Below are 19,031 nucleotides of genomic sequence, written 5' to 3' on the forward strand. Positions count from 1 at the left end.
TTCCTCTTTTCCTTTTCTCTCCTTTCTCCCTCTTCCCTTCCCTCCCTTTCCTTTTTCTCCTCTCCCCCTTTTTCTTTTTCTCTTTCCTTCCCTACCATTTTGGCTCTTCTTCTTTCCTCCCTTCCGTCCCTCCCTCCCTTCCTGACACTCTTTCTTTCCTTCCTTCTTTTCTCTCCCTCTCCCTGACTCCTTCCTTGGCCTCTCACTTTCCTTTCTTCCCTCTTCTTTTCCCTTGCACATCCGGCCACCCCACCACCACATCACCCTTTCTCAAAGGGACGCACACACAAACACACACACACAGACACAGACACAGCAAACAAGTCCCCTCGTCCGTGCTCACCTTCTCCTCAAGCTAGAAAAGCCGTGCCAGGCTGGCAGCCGAGGCCAAAGCAGACCCACCTCCACCCCTAAGAACACACACACACACACACAAACAGTATTCTTTGCTTTGGAACTCTTGGCTTTCATCGCCACCAGCAGATGAGATTCCAAAGCCGTCTCACCTGGTTGCACGCAGGGCAAGGTGGAGGGCGTGAAGCCGGCCGCGGCCGCCAGGATGTGGGCGATCAGGGTGGCACCAGCCAGCCACATGATGCCACGGCGATGCCCGGCGGCCCCGGGACTCCTGCCAGCGCCTCCGAGTCCTCGTTCAGCCTTTGTCGGGTGCCTGGGCTGCAGAGAAACATTTGAGGAACTTGGAGCCTCGGCTGTTAGTGAGCAAATGTCCCTTTTTTTTCAGTTGTGAAAGCAGGTGGGGAGGTTGAGCAATGGGGTGGAGCTGGAAGGGACGCGTGGGGCAGGGGGGGCGTGGGTGGGGGAAAATACACCAGCGTTGTGCAGAAAAAATATATATGTGTATATATATGTATATTAGGCACCAATTTTTTTTCCCCTGCCTCGGCTTTTTCTCTTTTCAAAGTAAGTTGTTTTTCAGGTTACTAGACCTCATGGTGGCAATATAAAAACAAAACAGTATTAAAATCTGTCTCCTCTCCCTTCGGCAAACTCCTTCTTTAAAAATTAAGAAGAGCAGAAGGAATTGACTAGACTAGACTAGACTAGAAAAATGAAGAATAGAATAGAATAGAAATGAATAGAAATGAATAGAATAGAATAGAGCTGGAAGGGACCTTGGAGGTCCTCTAGTCCAGCCCCCTGCACAGCTTGTTCAATGAATCACATGCTAATGAAACAAACCTGGTTTCCTCTATTGCTTTTGCTTGCTGGAAGCCAGCTAGGAAGGCTGCAAATTATGAGCAGAAGTGTTGTGACAGTCATAACTGCACAAAGAGGTCATAAATCACTTTGTCGTTAAACACACGATCGTAAATCGAGGACTACCTGTACACGGTAGATCCCCCAGCCAAGATCCCCTAGCTAGGAGATCTGCAATAAAGGCACGACGCTACAAAGAACCACATTCTTTCTTTGGGTTTTTTTTTAAAGAAAAGGCCATTTCTCTTTATATTCATAAAACCATACAATTCTGCCCAGTATAGAAATGTAAAATAAATTATACTGAATGTTTCTTAATCCCTGCGGGGCACAAGGGCGGTTTCGCTCCCTCTTCTGCCCAAAACGGAAGAGGCTGTGGCCAAACTGGGAATTTCGCCTTGTGCCTCTCTTTCACGCGGAGAAAATATTTCCTCTTTGGTATCGAAGTCGAGAACTGGGCACCGTCCTCCTTGCCCGTGGGCGCAGAGTTCAAATTCGCCCATCTCAGTTCGGTGCCATCTCGTCGTTGGCGCAAACCGGCGAGTGGAGCAACGGAAGAGTTTGAACGATCTCCAACTGGCCAGCTTCCTCCTCTTCCGACGATCTGCTGGGACGGTCACACGCCCTGCTGCTTTTTAACCAGGTTATTCACTTTTCAAGGCGTGGCAATCAAAAATGTTGCTGCGCATGAAAAAAAATCTGATGTCGGAACCGGGCTGGTGGACATGCCCGATTTATTCCCTCTCTTTTCACAGCTGCCCGGATGTTTGTCCCATGATATTTGGCTACAGAGAAGTTGTCTTACTTCAAGGCAACAGGGTAGATTTGAAAAAGGAGTCCCCCCCCCAAAAAAGTTATATCTCAGTGCCTCAATTCTGCATTCGGACGAAGAAAGTCACTGGAGAGATTCAGCAATATCAATTGTCTTTCTTTGTCTCTAAGGGTAGGGCCAGTTCTGGACGAATTCTCTATCCCAACAGGATAGCATGGCTTAAGAGATCTTGTGGGAATCTACTCCATCGATCTGCTGTTGAGGATCTAGCAGGATATCTGGGGAAATCTTTACGGGTGTCTGCAGACCGAGACAGATCCCACGAAGGTGAATTGTTTTTTCGAAAGGAAGTGGAAGCTGTATGGATCGCTGCGACGTTGGCCGCGGAAGAAAGGAGGCGTCCTTGCAATTGGACTCTTCGCAATATTACTCTTGGTTTGCTGTCCCCCAATTCGAGGGTCGCCATTTTTCTCCACCTCCGGGGACATGGGAGACGGGTTGGCGGGACCCTTGGGGGACAGGGCGCAGAAGGACGAGGAAGGAACTCTTTGCAATCGAAAGTCTGACACGATACAAAAATATAATCTCTTTACTTTCTTCCCTCGTACGGGAGATCCGACGCCTCCGAGGGACACCCGGGCAGACACGGTGCCAATCCTGAACTCTCCTTGGGAGATTTGGGGTGGGGCATCCCACTTCTGAGTCTGAAAGCACTCGGTCCGCTTGTCTTTAAAAAAGAAAAGAGTCACGTTTCCACATGCCGAGATTTGGACATTGCCGTGGAACGAGTCTTTTCTTCAACCTGAGATATCAGATGCCAAATGCTTTCGTGGGAAGGCGGGCCTGGTGGCTGCTCCGGGGAGTCCCGCGACCCTCAACTCTTGACCCAGTACCCTTTTAACGCCAGCTGGACGTCCAACGAGGAGAGGGGAAATCCTCGCTCTTTTGTAATCCTCGCTCTTTCGTAAACGAGATTCATTTGCAACATTATTTCTCTCTGTGTCTTTCTCCCAGCGTTAAAAAACAGCAAACCCAAAGCACAAGGAGCAAAGACGCCACGTTACCCGAACGAGGAGATATCCCTGGATTCAAAAACAGAGCGTAAAAGCTTCCTTGTCCGGGGACAGGAACACTTAATGTTCCACGTTCGCCAATCAGCAAGGGTAAGCTACCCCAAATACACTGGCAGCTTGAATTGGGGTGGGGGTACGTGGTTTGGTTACACGGCAATAGCTTTAGACTTCAAGCCACGGTTGTGAGTTCTCGGCGATGGCTACGAAGACTGATCTGCTCCCGTTTGGTGGGCTCCCTTTCCCACGGCGGAACATGGTCTATCCGTCATGTGTGACGTTCCCCTTCGTGGTCTCACACTTTCAGCGCCTTGTCAGGCACGCTGGGCTCCCCGCCGCCGCTGTTTTTCTTCTTCCGCAGCGTCTCGATCCAGCTGGTGCTGGGGCGTCCGCTGAAACTGGAAAGGGCCAGCGAGCTGAGCCGCATGTTCTTGCCGGAAGTGATGAGCTCCCCAAAACCTTCCTGGTGGGAGAAGGCGTAGCCGGAGCGTCGGGAACCGGCGCGGCCAACCCGGCCCATGCAACGGTGCTGGGTTTTTTGCTTCTTGCGAACCAACTGGGTGTAGCGCACCTGGGGAGGAAAGAAAGCCGAGTGAAGAGACGTCAAAGCGAGAGGCTAATCAGCTCCTCGCCAAAAGCTTCCCACCTCTGCTCCTTCTTAAACGTGCCAGCATCCCTAACCCCTAACCCCTAACTTTAACCCTAGGCCCCCCCATTCCCATTCCCAATCTTAAACTTAACTACAACCCTAACCCCAACCTCAACGCTGACCCTAATCAAAACCCTAACCCCGCCTCTTTTCAAACTGCAGGTAGTCCATGATTTACAGCCACCACGTTCAGTGAGCGCTCAGTGTTACAACGGCACTGAAAAAAAAGGGACCACCGTAAGCTAAAACTGGCCGGCACCCTCTGTCCACCCGGAGAATCTTCCCGCAAGGAAAGGAGGGAAACGGCCTTCACCCACCGTGTCTGCAAGTTCCGGCCGGAGGTCCAGCTTGAGGAATCGGAAGGCCACCACTGGCACGATGCAGACCACGGTGGTCAGGGCGATGGTGAGCCAGACCGCAGGCCGGGCCAGCGTATTCTGGGCATTGCCTGGCAGGAGAGAGAAAAACGGTTCGAGCAAAGGAGCCGACGGGCAGGAATTGAGGTTCCTTATTCTGAACGCAGCCGAGAAGGGGAGACGTTTCCCAGAATGCATTGCCCCTGCCCAGATATTGGGATTTTCCCAGGATGCATTGCTCCAAGCCAGGGACAGAGAGTCCCTGTATCTGAATTCTCTCCCACAATGTCCACACCCGTGGCAGGTAAGATTACGCCCCAGGTTTTGCCAATAAGCGCATTTCTTCTGCCAAAAAGAGGTTTTAAGGGCCCAAGGAGACCCCCTCCCCCAAAGACAGAAAGGGGTCTTTCCTCCCCCTCTCCCCACCAGACTCACCGACGAAACGAAACTGGTTGGGGAACAGTTGGAAGAGGCCATTGCTGTGCATGACGAAGAGGATGGCGAAATAAACAGCCAGGCTGCCCCAGATGAAAAAGTGATTGATGGCCGTCCAGAAGCCGGTATCCAGGCCAATCTGTTGAGGAAGGAGGAAAGGTGACCACCAGGAGATCTCCGGAGTTGATCTGAGGGCTTATTCCAGGAAGCTTCAGCAAATGCCACGGGTGCCGATCCTTAGTGAAAGCCGCATAAATGTGCCCGGCGCCCCCCTGGTCCAAATTGGGTGGGGCATTTGCCCCCTCCCCCAAGAGCTTTTGTCTGCCGACGGGCATGGCAAAGACATCAACGAGGTTTCAGGCACGCTTATTTTGGGGAAGGGGGGGACCAAATCTGCGGGGAAAGGGGTGGGGATCTCCCTCCCATGCCCTGGCAGAGGTTGAAGAAGGGGGGGAAGACGCCACGGACCTGGACGCTGACCACGATGACGAGGGAGGTGGCCACGGTGACGGCAAAGGATTGGTAGTCAGCCAGCTGGGCATTGTCGCTGAAGACCCCGTAGGGAATGAAGAACATGAAGATGGAGGCGTAGATGCCCTGAGCGATGCAGATGAAAAACTCGCGCTTGTTGAAAAGGAGGTTCAGCTGCCCCGGTTCGTAGAGTTTGGGGTACTCCAGGCTGCGGTGTTCGGGCACATCCTGGGGGAGAGAGGAACAATCAACGGCTGTCCCTCCCTCCCTCTTTTCCTCCTCCCTCCCATTCCTTCCTTCCTTCCTCCTTCTCCTCCTCACTCCTTCTCTCCTTCTTTCCTCCCTTCCTCCCTTTTCCTCCTCCCTTCCTCCCATTCTCTCCTCCCTCCCTTCCTCCGTTCCTTTTCCTCCTCCCTCCCTCCCATTCTCTCCCTTCCTTCCTTCCTTCCTTTCCTTTCTTCCTCCCTCAATTCCTTCCTCTCTCCTCTTCCCCTCTAATCCATCTTCCCTCCCTTCTCCTTTCTCTCTTATCCTTCCTTCCTTCCTTGCTCGCAATCCAAACCTCCAAAGTGTGTCTCTGCCTGAGTCCCTGATCTGGTGGCATATTCTGGACAGGGACCCATACAGAGACACAGTGGCAGCATTCCTCCTCTCCATTTTCTTGTCCTTCGCTCGGCTGGCTGCCCTCCCCTTCCCTGCCCGCGTACGCAAAGCCTGCCAGGGGCACGGACGGACCTGATCGAAGACTCCCATGGCGAGGACGGGCAAAGAGGTGTAAACAATGTTGTACAGTGTGATGAAGTACTGGTCGTAGACGGTCTTGGGGAGGGGGAGGGAAAAAAAGGACGGATTACTGCTGGGCTGTTTGGGCTGCCCGCATCCACCGGACCCTCTGCCAGCCGCCGCAGATGCCCGCTGCCTACCTGGGCGGAGAAGCCGCAGAAGAAGCCAAACCAGAAGTGCACCATGGTGAAGGCAAAGTTCTTGTAGAAGAAGTAACAGAGGAATTTGCACATTCGCAGGTATGACCAGCGGCCGTGAACGAGGAGCAGGCGCTGGAGGAACTTGAACTGGGAGAAGGAGTAGTCGGAGGCCAGCACGGCTTGGATGCCCTCCTGCCCGCTGATGCCCACGCCGATGTGGGCGGCTGCCACCAACCGGGGAGGAAAAGCAGACCGGCTTCAATGCGGGAAACTACAATTCCCAGAGTCCCCCAGTCCTTGTGGACGAGGCTGAGAATTCTGGGATGCCTCCTTCCGACCTGGAGACTTCATTTCCCAGAATTACCCAGCCCACAATTGCATGAGAATCCAGGCTTCCCGATTCACACAACGCCCGGAGACTCACTCTTGATCATGCTGACGTCGTTGGCCCCGTCCCCGATGGCTAAAGTCACGGCCTTCTTGTATTTCTTGACCAGCTCCACCACCTGGGCCTTCTGCAAGGGGGTGACCCGGCAGCAGATGACCGCCTTGCAGGCGCACGCCGTCTCCAGGAACTCCAGTTCCATGTCGGCCTCCAGCGCGTGGGCCTGGGAAGGGAGCAGGGGGGAAAATCTGGGTTTTTTATGCGTGCCTGAAAGGATGTTTTTTTTAAAATGGCACCTCCGTGGCCAGCAGCAGTCTACCTTAGAATGAGCTTTTCTTCCTGTTGTTGCCCGGACTGGAGAAATGGAGAAAAGAAAGGAAGGAAGGAAAGAAGAAGGAAGGAAAACAAGAGGGAAACTGACTCTTATCCTTTGGGGGGGGATTTGCTCATCTGAGGTAGGTGGGCTTTTGTCAAAGCAGAGACTGTCGCCGTAGGGACCGGAGGGTCCATCTTGATGATCTCTAAAGCACCCCCTCCCTTTGGAAATTCTACCGGCGCTAGTCCCAGATCGGCCTGTTCTTTTGAAAGCAGCCGCCTCCCTCCGTACGTACCAGGCTGTGTCCGTTGATGACCAAGGCGTATTCTCCGGCCACGGCCTCCAAGACGGACGTCAGCTTTGAGGCGGAGAGCTTCTCCTGAAAGGCGAAGCCGTTGCCCATCGACCGCGAGGCTTCCATCAACTTCTCTCGGGCCTTCCTGTCACAGGAGGGGGAGGCCCGGAGGAAAGGAGGAAGGCCACCGTTATTCAGCGTCCACGGGGGGGGGGGGTGTTTCAGGACTTTCTTGGTTTTTTTTTTTCCTCTGAAGAGGTTTCGCTCCTTGTTCCGGAAGCTTCTTCTGCTCTGACTGACAGCTCAGTCCTTCAGTCAGAAGCAAAGAAGCTTCTGGAATGAGAAGGGACACCACTTCAAGGGGAAAAAAAAACAACAAAAATATTTATATTCCTTGCAGACCGCTGGTCCTTTGCCTTCTTTTAGAGGGTGGCTGAGGCCACCCGGAGGTGTCTGAGGAAGCCGGATTCGCTTAACGGCCGTGTGACTCTCTTAACGACGGCAGCGGCAAGGAAGGTGTCACGGTTCCAAAAGATGAAACTCTTCAAAGAACTTGTTTACCTTAAAGAATCTTTAATTGAGCAGCATAGCTTCGGCACGTACATGGTTGAAGCCAAAATCTGAATTCTCCTCCCCTAAACGCATAGCGTCAAAACACGATTCCCTCCTCCAATTAACAGTCATAAATCACATTCCCCAATTAGTTTGAAATGCAAACCTTCCCTCAGGTTCCATAACCCGCCATTCCTTATCTTCTCTTATTTCAGACAACCTTGAAGAAGACTCTACTGAGGTGTTGTTATGTCTAACTAATCCCCATGCACATTCTTCCCCCTCCCCTCTAGCATCATCTAATTCTAATATGCAGGTTAAAGAGAAAATGGCTGCGTCTTCATATATTGTCAAAGCGAGAGCATCCGATGTTAGCAGTGTTGACGGAAGGCTGAGTTGTCATCCGTAAATCGAGGACTATCTGTATTTAAAATACCCGGACACAAGATCCCAGGAAAGGGAGGGGGGTCTTGGAAAAGCCCACTCACCGCAGTTCTTGCCGGACCTCAAAGACGGTGTGGCCAGAGATCACAAACACCTCCGTCATTTCGTCGGTCAGCATCTTGCAGGAATAGCCAATGTTGACTGCGGTTTCTGAGGAAGGGGAGGCAGGGAGGGTCCTGAGCCAGGAGCCATCCAACCGAATCCTCCTTCGAAGCCGGGGGACTACAGGACCCATATTTGTCCGCGCAACCAGGGAGGGAAAAAGTTTCCCTCTTCCCTTCTTTAAATGGGTATCGGAGTCCTGGGTGGCGCCCAGGGTTTGGAGGCGACAAAATAAAGAGACCACACAAGCCCACCAAAAAAAAAGGGACCACACAAGCCCACGAAAAGTGAAACTGCAAAATACAGATTTGAAGAGAGGAGACACAAAAACTAGAAAGGCAGCAGGAGGCAAAGGAAGAAGAAAGAAAAGCCGAAGGGAGAAAGGAACCGTAGAGAGAAAACGTGGAGAAGGAAAACATACAACACAGGCACACAAACAAAAAAAATTAAAAATAAAATACGGAGGGAAACGTTGAAGAGAGGAAAGAAACCACATATACATAAAGAGAATCAACAGAGAAGAAAGAAAGAAAGAAAGAGAAAGAGAAAGAGAAAGAGAAAGAAGAGGGAGGAAGGAAGGAAGAAAATTTAAAAACACAAAAGTTAAAATCTCCCTTTGGCACAAGCCAAGATTCACCTTGTTTGTCCCCCGTCAGGACCCAAATCTTAATGTTGGCCAAGCTGAGCAAAGCGAGGGTCTCTGGAACTCCCTGCTGCAGTTTATCTTCAATAGCCGTAGCTCCCAGCAGCTGCGGGAGAGAGAAAACGGGGGAAAATATTCTTATTTTGATACAGAGAGGCCTCGAATTACAAAACACTTCGTTTAGCGGCCGTTCAAAGTTACAGCGGCACTGAAAAAACTGACTTACGACCGTTTTTCACACCCACGACCGTTGCAGCGGCCCCATGTGGGTCACGTGATCCAAATTCAGACGCTTGGCCACCGACTCGTATCAATGACGGTCATGGAAATGCAGGGGTTCCATTGCGGTCGTAAGCCGAGGACTTAACCTAAGTAGCTCCAGCTATCCTTAGACTCCTCCCCCCCCAGACCCTTTGGGGAATTGCTTTGACGGTTTTGCAAACGGTCTTAAGAAATGATGGAAAAAGGGGTGGGGGGAGCTGGAGAGGGAGGAGAGGGGAGCTGCCCAAGGGGAAGAGGACACCGTTCCCCCGAAATAATAAAGGGGAAGGGTCTCGGCACCCACCACCAGGTCGTTTTCCACCTCCTCGTACAGCCGAGCGATCCTCTCTTCGCGCCCCTCCCCGGCCAGCGAGGCTTCCTCCAGCCGCTCGGCCCAGCCGGCGTAATATTTCTCCTCCAGGTCCCGACAGGCCAGCACCAGCGTCCGGAGACCCTCGCCCGCGTATTCCTAAAATCAGGAAGAAAAATGAGGAGACACACACACACACACACACACTGGCCGTCTTAGCCTTATTGCCACGCACACAAACACCCACAGACACACACACACCCATAGACACACACACCCCCTACGTCGGTCACTTACATTGAGATGATCAGTGGTGACGTTGTATAATTCTTGGTTGCCGGGATAAAGTCGTTCCAGAAGGATGATATCGGCCCCTTTGCAGTACAGGCGGATTTGCCCCTCCGGATTCCGCACTGGGGGTGGCGGGGTGGGGGTAGGAAGAAGGGATGGAGGGAGAAAATGAAGGAAGAAAAAAGAGAAAGGAGTATAGGAAGAGAAGGGAGGGAGGGAGAGAGGAAGGAAGGAAAGAGGGAGGTGGGAAGCAATAGAAAGGGAAGGAAGGAAGGAAGGATAAAGAAAGGGAAGAAAGGGAGAGAAGGAGGGAGGGAGGAAAAGTAAAAAGGAGAAGGAGAAAAAAGAAGGGAAGGGAAGGGTGAGAAAAAAGGAGTATAAGAAGAGAAGTAAAGAAAGGAGAGTCAGAGAAAGAAAAGGAGTATGAAGGAAAGGAGGGACAGGAAGGGAAAAATAGAGTTTAGAAAGGAAGATATATCATGTATTTACTTACAATAACTATACCAGGTTCTCCACCATCCGTTTCCCCCCCCAACAGCCCTGCAAAGTAGGCCAGCGTTGAGGGCTCCGTGATCTCCCTGGCCGTCACCTCCCCGTCCTCACCAATGACTGACATGCGTTTGCGCACGTGGTTGAAGTCCAAAATAGCCAGAAGTTGGTAAGTGACGGACCGTCCCAGCTCCTGCACCGTGATCGTCTTTGGGGTGCGTCCACGGAAGACAAAGCCGAAATTGCGGGCGGCGGTCACTAAGGCTCCCTCGTCAGGAGACTGGGCTTTGTAGTACAATTCTCCTGTTAAAGGAAAGGGAGGGAGGGAGGGAGGGAGGGAGGGAGGGAAGGAAGGAAGGAAGGAAGGAAGGAAGGAAGGAAGGAAGGAAGGAAGGAAGGAAGGAAGGAAGGAAGGAAGGAAAAATAATATATGATTCCTTCCAGACAGATTCCGCACACGATCCCTCATTTCCCAGGCTTCTTCTGTTTCTCCGCATTTCAAACGTCAGCTTCAATTCTCCCTTCCCCACCTGGGCACTTCTCTTCAGACATGACGGTGTGGCAGAGCGACAGGAGACGGAAAAACTCGTGGACGTGAAGGTCACCCAGCTTGACCGTTTCCAAAAGCCCGGTGTCCCAGAAGGTAAAATTGGGATCCGCCAGCGAGTTGAAGGAAAAATCCACCGGATCAGTTTTCTTGGGGGGGAAAAAGGGGGGAGGAGAGAGGTTAGAACCAGCTTGAACAGTAAATAGAATGGTGATTGGCCCAACCAGCCGGCTTTTCCGCCTAAGGCAGGACTAGAACTCCCAATCTGCTGGTTTCTAGCCTGGTGCCTTAACCACTAGACCAAACTGCCGGCGTTGTTACCTTTCCGAGCTCCGCCTTGTATCCAAGATCATCCAGAGCGTCTCCTGTGGAAAAGAGCAAGACTCAGAGTGGGGAAGAGGAGCAAGAAAAGCATCAGCTCTTCCAAATACAGGTAAGTCCTCAAACGTACGACTGTAGTTCACCCACCCAACTTATGACCACCCAGCCTAAGGTATGGAACGGAGATGGCGGAGGGGCGGAAGGACTGACCGTAGCTGCGTCCGTGGATGGAGCACTTGCTGAAGACCATGATGTTTTGGGTCAGGGTGCCCGTCTTGTCCGAGAATATGTACTCCACCTGGCCCAGCTCCTCGTTTAGTGTCGTGGTCCGGGCCTCGGCCGGCGTGCACCGTTTCGCGCAATACATTTTCTTATCCCAGTTGATGAAGTAGCTGTGGCCCAGGCGAATCACCTCCACACTGCCAGAAAGAGAGCAGGGACGGTTGGGAGCCCCGAAGCCCATGTGCCTTCGCCCACCGATAGGATGCCCAAAGTCCCTGAGGCAGTTTCTCTTTTTCCCCATTTATTTATTTATTTATTTATTTATTTATTTATTTATTTATTTATTTATTTATTTATTTATTTATTTATGCTTAATTATTAATCTCCCATGCTAGATAGATAGATGATGATAGATGATAGACAGATAATAGAAGAATGAATAGATAGATAGATGATAGACAGATAATAGATAGATAGATAGATAGATAGATAGATAGATAGATAGATAGATAGATAGATAGATAGATAGATAGATAGATAGATAGATAGATATCACATAGACATAGGGAGATAGATAGATAGATAGATAGATAGATAGATAGATAGATAGATAGATAGATAGATATCACATAGACATAGGGAGATAGATAGATAGATAGATAGATAGATAGATGATGAGACAGAGAAAGACAGAGAGAGGAGAGAGAGAGAAAGAGAGATGTCTATCAAATTGGTTTTCTGGGAGGATCCTGTGACCACAGCTGTTTGTCCCTCAGCCCCCTGGCTTCTAAGACAGACTGCTCCTACCCCTGGAGGCTCTCTTCCTTTGGCCGATGAGCTTCTGGAGCATTCTTATTTCTTTTTTCAGGGTGAGGGTCTGCTTGAGGGGGTCCGCAGGAAATGAGCAATCCATAAAAGAATAGCGGGGGGGGGGGGGGAACAAAGAGAGCCGGAGGAAGGGGCCGGTCACGGGGCTCTGATTTTTGCTACGGCCTTGGAAGGAAAGAGGAAGGGGGGGGGAGTCGGGCGAGGGAGGCAGGAAATGCCACAAGCCAACATCAAAGGGAGATTTGGTTCCCACCCGGAGCTTGGAAAAACAGGGGAAGGAGACCTCTTACCTGGGGGCTGCAGAGCGGGAAAGACACAGTCATGCACAGGGGAAGGCAAAAGAAAAAGAATTTTTTTTTAAAAAAAAAAAAAGGAAAGGAAAGGGAGGGAAGAAAAGAAAAGAGGAGAGGAGAGAGAGGAGAGGAGGAGAAGAGAAGAGAAGAGAGAGGAGAAGAGAATAGGGGAAAAGAAAGGAAAGGGAAAACACTCAAAAGGAGAGAGAAAAAAAAGGAGGCACACCTGACGTAGAGAGAGATGGGAACCACGGTGTTGAGGATGATGATGTAAGACCAGAAGGCCAGGAACCCCGACAGGAAGGCGCTGTCCACCACTTTGTCCCACGGCAAATAAATCTGGAAGCAGACGCCCACCTCGTATTCCCAAATGGAGTTGCCGATGGCCAGGATCACCCCCATGCAGACCAGGAACCCGAAAATCTGCCGACGGGAAGACGACAGCTCGGTTTGGACGAAAGAGGAGAAGGGGAGAAGCAGGACGGCGTCCCTCTTAGTCCCCACCTACATGAGGTCCTCTGTATCTCCTTTCCCTTTTTATCCATATGTGGTCAATTCCACATTTCAAGCGGTCAATTTCAAAAGATTCTGGATTAGAACTTAAATCCACTCGGGCAGCTTTGAATAATCCAGAACAGTGGTGAAGAACAGAGCTAATTTTCCCCAAGCTGAGACAGAAGGAAATTAATGAACTCCAGTAAAAAATCCACTTTCCTATATTCTCCAGGACGACCACCCTGCAGAGCAGGCCAGGGGCTTGACTGCCCGCCTGGTGGAATGTTCCCAGAAAATTCTCTGCCTCAGTTGGTCAACTGGAAAAACTAAAACGGTGTCAGGTATCTACTCAATGCCCCCAGGGCTGGGAAAAGGCTGCATCCTAAAAAGAGAGAGTGAAGAGCACTGGGTTCGAAATACGGGCACAGAGCGGGTAGGGCTCACCTACCCAAAGCACCAAAGTGTTCATCAAGCGGTCGATGCTAGTCCTCTTGAATTTCGTGCGGCCGCTGTTTTGCATTAATTTGGTATCGGGCCCTACCAAAGGAGAGAACAAAGAATCCTTTTTGCAAAAACGACTTTTCCCCTCTCTCTCTCTCTCTCTCAATTCTGAATTTATTTTTATTTAGTTATTTATTGAATTTATCTGCCACCCATCTCGTAACGAAATGATTCTGGGAGGACGGTCAAATTAATTTTCAAAAGTTTTCAAAGAAAGAAGACTGCCAATATAGGCAGTATTAACAACCACAACTGACCCCGTCAGTCGCCAAGCATCCAAATTTCAATCATGTGATCGTGGGGATGCTGCAAAGGTCGTTAATGGTCATTAAGTCCCTTTTTTCAGTTCCGTCATACCTGCGAAGATGACCAGGCCGAAGCACCACTCCGTATTACGAAGGACACAGCCACGCAGCAACATATTTTGATTGCTCAAGGGGTACTTGCTCTCTTTCCAGTACAGCATCCCGCTGAATTTGTCAAGTTTATTATTAGGGGGTTCGCAAATCACCTCTCCTGAAATTAAAAAAAAAATTGCCAAGGAGAAGATCAGTGACAGATCATCCTTGTTTAACGACGGTAATTGGGACTGGGATTTCCGTCGCTAAGTGGAGCAGTCTTAAAACATGATGTCATGTGTCCGCACCCTTTAGTGACAGCAGTTCTGGCAGTTGCCATTGTTTAAGTGTGGACCGCACGGGTCATTAAGCCAGGACCTCGCGTGACCACGACTTTCAACTTCCCGCAGGCTTCCCCAGTGAATTTACTTGACAGGGAAAGCCACCAATCACCCTCATATCACTGGGATAACCAGAATTTTGAGGACTGGTCATTAAATAGGACTTGTTTAGCATAGTCACAAGTTTGAACAGTCTCCGAACGAGCAGACATTAAGTGAGGACTACCTGGGCTGCATCGCCTGAATGTTGAGCTCAACCATCAAAATAACATGCCATCTTAGAAAGCTGCGAGGGATTAGATTGGGAGAGCCACTAATTATAATAATAATGAATTTTACCGTCAAAGTGTGCAAGATTGTTGGTGTCAATGAGCTCGGACGTCACTGGGGTTGCCTGTCGGACTTTCATATTGGTCTCCCTGCGAAGAAAAGCAGTTTAATCATGGCCAGGGGGAGAGGAGGGGAGGGGAGGGGAGGGGAGCTTCTTTAAAGCACTGTTTCTCTAACTCGGAAACTTTGAGACCTGTGGACTTCAACTCCCAGAGTTCCGCAGTAGTTGGGGAAGGGGAAGTCCACCAAGTTTCAGCAACTGGGGGATTCTGGGAGTTGAAGTCCACAAGACCTAAAGTCACCAAGTTTCAGAAATATTGCTTTAAAAGAGCGGGCACAATTGGGGCACACTCACCCGTCCAGCTCAGCCGTCTCGATGTAGCAAAGTCCGTGAGGCTCACTGCTGGACAACAGAAGCAGATCAGCCTGGATTTGGGCAGGGAGAAGAGGTAAACAAAAACAAAAAAAACAAAAACAAATCATGATTTATGTCATTCACTAGCAGAACAATAAACCCTCAACCCAACCTTGGATCAAAACATAGCCAGAAACGCTGGGCTCAAACATGAGTTTTAAGCAGACAGGACAACTCCGTTTATTTTCACTGAAGATAATTCTTAAAATTAAAATTACTGTGGTTCCTATTAATGCGCTCTCTCTCTCTCGCTCGCTCTCTCTCCATCCATGCATCTATCCATGCATCTATCCATCCATCCAATGTAATTGAATTTAAATGAAATTTGAACGAACTTAAATGAAGCATCTGAATTTAAATGAACTTAAATGTAACTTAAATGAATTTAAATGAACTTAAATGAAATGCATTTGAATGTAAATGTAATTTAAATGAATTTAAATGAAATGCATTTGAATTTAAATGAATTTAAATATAAATGAAATTTATACGAATTTAAATGTAATTTAAATGAACTTAAATATAAATGAAATTTGTAAGAATTTAAATGTAATTTAAATGAACTTAAATGAAATGCATTTGAATTTAAATGAATTCAAGTGCAACTTAAATGAACTTAAATATAAATGAAATTTATAAGAATTTAAATGAACTTAAATGAAGGGCATTTGAATTTCAATGAAATGTAATTGAATTTAAGTGAGATTTAAAGGAACTTCAGTGAAATTTAAAGTGAAATTTAACTTTCAACCACAGCCTCTCTCTCCCTCCCTATTCTTCCCCCCTCTGGCTGCTTCAGAGACCTCCGTCCACCATCCAGGTCACAGGCACTTACCGCCACAAACTGGTTGTTTTCTAATTTTATGATATCACCAACCCGGACGTTCATCCATTGCTCTTGCTGGAGGCTGGCGGCGAGACGGGAACCCAGAAAGGACGAGAGAGACGAGAAGGAGTAAAACATTTAGGAAGGTAAGATGAACGATGAATCTGGTGGTCGCTTCGGCATTTCAGATCTTCTCTGCATTACTCTGGAAAGCCTCCATGCTTCAGCGCAGTGTACCTTTGAATGCCAATGACCCATGAGGAACGGCAGGCAGGAGATTTGGACCAGAGAATGGGAAATTTAGGCTTTTTTTTTTTTTTTTGGCCGGAGAATTTTTGAAATCTTTTCCACCCGTTTGCAAAAGACAGGGAGTCCTCAGCTTACGACCGCAGCCGAGTCCCGACATTTCCTTCGCTAAGTGAAACAGCCGCGAAGTGAGGTTTGGGCCCATTTTACGACCTTTCTCGACGCAGTTGCTGGTCAGAATGTCGCAAAAGGGGAAAACACACCCCCCGGGAGGCTGCGACCGTCAAAAATACGAGTCGCCGGCCTAGCGTCTGAATTCTGATCACGTGATGCTGTGACGGTCGTCAAGTAGGGGAAATTGGTCCTATGTTCCTTTTTTTCAAACAGTCGCTAAACAAATTGTCGTAAGTCGAGGACTGCCCATGTTCCCCCTAACCCCCCGAAACACCTTCCGCGGGGGGGGCTCCCAAATTGGGGATTGTACTCACATCCCGTTAATCAGCAGTTGTGAATGTCGGCTGTTCACTTGGTTGTCACTCTTATGGCGAAACTGTCGGCAGAAAGTCAGGTTGGAAAGCAAGGATTCGAACACAGGACCCCTCTCGCCCAAGATTTCGACTTAAATTGACACCCCCTGCCCAAAACTGCCCCTTCTCCCCCCCCCTAGAAGTTAAAACGGAACAAAGCTTGGTAACAGGCAAGGACTGCAAGTTTCCTAACTTGGTTTTTTATAAGAAGAGATTGGACAGACCGTGGTCTGAAACGGTATAAGGTCTCCTGCTCGAGCAGGGGGTTGGACTAGATGACCTTCAAGGTCCCTTCCGACTCTTGTTATTCTGTCCATCCTTCCTATTTGCAAAAGCCTTCGAGCCCAGGAGAGATTCCTCCTCTTTCCGATACTCACGTAGTCGTCGGTGGCGTCCTTGACGGCTGTGATGGTCAGCACGAGGACTAAAGGCACAATCGTGGTGAACCAGGACAGGGAGGAGATCTGTGGGATCAGCTGGGGGGAGGGAAAGCCCCGAGGGGCTGGGTTATTGGTCTGGACCCCCGGCCCGGGCAGGCCTGGAGGGCAGCGCTCAAAGGACGAGGGCGGAGATGAGATCCCGGCAAGGATATGGTTAGAGGAACCGAACACGGGGAGAGGAAGAGGAAGAGGGAGGGAGAGAGGGAGGGATGAGAGGAAGGAAGGAAGGAAGGAAGGAAGGAAAAGAGATTGAGGAAAGAGGGAGGGAGTTAATTGGGCCAAACTGTGGTTTACTGAGACACACAACGCCCCCCTCCCCCTTGGCATTTGTGCCAAAGTGGGAAGCTTAGAGGCGGCACCCCACGGGAGAAAAAAGGGTGTGAACCCCCTGATTTCTTTGTTTTTTGGGGGGGGCCCTCCCGCCCACCCCAAGGAAGAAATCCCACCTGGAGAATGAGGAGGAAGAGGAAGTAAGTGTTTGCAACTTCCTGGAACTGTTCAAACAGGTTGATTGGCAGGAAAGTGACCACGTTGTATTTCGACGTCTTGATGCAGTTACTCTGCGCAGGAGCAGGAGAAATTAAGAAATATAAAATAAAATAAAATAAAAATATAAAATAAATAAAATAAAATAATAATAAATAAAATAAATAAAATAAAATAATGAAATAATGAAATAAAAATAAATAAAATAAAATAAAATAAAATAATAAAATAAAATAATAATAAATAAAATAAAATAATAATAAACAGGACATTTTATTTCTGTTCTTATTTCTGGGTTTCTGTCCTGCCACGAGACACACATCAAAAAGGTCCAGAAACCTCAGAAAGAATTTCAAAGAACCACACACAGACACAGACACAGACACACCTGGCATGTTGGGTTCACACAAACACGCCTACAAGGACTTTGATAAATTGGAAAAGAGAAGCCGGAGTTCTTTGGGGTGATTCACGTGGTGTGTGAACGCCACACTTCTTCTCTCCAGCCCCCCAAAATGTGATTTCCCCCCCTCTTTGTCTCAATGGCAACTCTTTGCTCTGTTTCTGCTGGAGGCAAAAGTTGGCAGCTTCTGGCATCGGGGAGTTCGGAAGGCTGACCCCATTATCCCCTGCCGGGAAGGATGGGTGCTGGGACTCCCCCCAGCCCTAAAATGCCAGACGGGGACCCCCCTGTGAAGAGCATCGCCCCGTTTCAGCCAGAAAGGAACGACGTGGGTGCTGAACGTGTTTTGTGTGCAATTTTAGGCTTGCCACTCACCGCGTACTGAAATTTTTCGTTGTATTCTCGAGAATTGGACCTCACGCGCCGTTCCTCCTCTGGAAGAGAACCAAGCGGGGTTAGCCGGTCGACAAAAACCAGGGTTACTTTTCCCCTCTCATCTGGGATTTCAATCAATGCTAGTTGAGTCGGAGACCCCGGGGGCCCAATGGAGAGCGCCCGGTTGGGCTGGGCTGGGCGAGAAGGTGGGCAGCCCTGCTCCGTCCTTGGCTGCAAGTCTGCCTGGCTGGTCCGTGGCTGTGCAAAGCCCCCAGAAACACACAAAGCCATACACCCCAAGGAATGAATGGAGGAATGAAGGAATGGGAGGAGGAGGAGGAGGAGGAGGAAGGTGGAGGAAGAGGAGATGAAGAAAGATGGAAGAAGAAGAAAGATGATGGAAGAAGAAGAAGAAGAAGAAGAAGAAGAAGAAGAAGAAGAAGAAGAAGAAGAAGAAGAAGAAGAAGAAGAAGAAGAAGAAGAAGAAGAAGAAGGAGGAGGAGGAGGAGGGAGGGAGGAGAGAGACAGAGAGAGAGAGAGACAGAGAGAGAAAGAAAGAAAGAAAAAGGAAGGAAGGAAGAAAGAAAAAAGAGAAAGGAAGGAAGGAAGGAAAGAAAGAAAGAAAGAAAGAAAGAAAGAAAGAAAGAAAGAAAGAAAGAAAGAAAGAAAGAAAGAAAGAAAGAAAGAAAGAAAACCCATTTGGGATTCTATAACGGAGAGGACACAAGGTCAGAAAACTGGAAAAGATTTCCTTTGGGGGGGGGAGAAAAAGCAGGGCTATCCGCCCCCCCCACTCTCCCTCATGCAAAGGAACGGTGGGGAGGGGAGGGGGGGAAGCCGGGGAAGATGAGGTAATGAGTGCGGAGAGTGCCGCAGCAAAAGAACACCCTCCCCGGAGACCCTTACAGACAAAGCTCGAACAGCTGGCTTAGCACCAGATCCCACCCCCCACCCCCCCTGGACCCCGTCACCCCCTCTTTCCAAAGAGATCCCCTCCCCTTTGCCCCAGGGCAGCTGACCCCCCTACCTGTCCCCCAAAGCAGCTGGCTGCGGGCATCCGTGGTCGCCACGGCCACCCAGGGCCATTTCTCGGGCATCTCCTTGGGGATGGTCAT

The 19,031-nt window shown here is 49.6% G+C and overlaps 1 protein-coding gene across 1 annotated transcript; it reads right to left on the bottom strand.

Moving 5' to 3' along the window:
* Nucleotides 1–11,221: 11,221 nt before the first annotated feature.
* Nucleotides 11,222–19,031, bottom strand: ATP8B2 (ATPase phospholipid transporting 8B2). The gene is made up of 13 exons (XM_015813378.1): nucleotides 18,944–19,031; nucleotides 17,917–17,975; nucleotides 17,099–17,212; nucleotides 16,590–16,688; nucleotides 16,174–16,235; nucleotides 15,449–15,521; nucleotides 14,554–14,624; nucleotides 14,208–14,287; nucleotides 13,547–13,705; nucleotides 13,137–13,225; nucleotides 12,420–12,616; nucleotides 12,191–12,197; nucleotides 11,222–11,269 (listed from the first exon to the last, which is right to left on the bottom strand). The coding sequence occupies exons 1-13, from the start codon at nucleotides 19,029–19,031 to the stop codon at nucleotides 11,222–11,224; spliced, it is 1,146 nt and encodes a 381-aa protein (XP_015668864.1).

The sequence above is a fragment of the Protobothrops mucrosquamatus genome, unplaced genomic scaffold, assembly GCF_001527695.2.
Source record: "Protobothrops mucrosquamatus isolate PMUCROS unplaced genomic scaffold, P.Mucros_1.0 scaffold154, whole genome shotgun sequence".
Lineage (NCBI taxonomy): Eukaryota > Metazoa > Chordata > Lepidosauria > Squamata > Viperidae > Protobothrops > Protobothrops mucrosquamatus.

What these genes read in the sequence shown, in the direction of transcription:
- ATP8B2 (XM_015813378.1), bottom strand. Translation starts at nt 19,031, where the DNA reads ATGACCATCCCCAAGGAGATGCCCGAGAAATGGCCCTGGGTGGCCGTG. An exon ending in CGGCCTGGTCATCTTCGCAG is followed by an intron (nt 13,226 to 13,546) that starts GTATGACGGAAC and finishes CTCCTTTGGTAG; the next exon opens with GGCCCGATACCAAATTAATG. An exon ending in TGAACACTTTGGTGCTTTGG is followed by an intron (nt 12,617 to 13,136) that starts GTAGGTGAGCCC and finishes TCCCGTCGGCAG; the next exon opens with ATTTTCGGGTTCCTGGTCTG.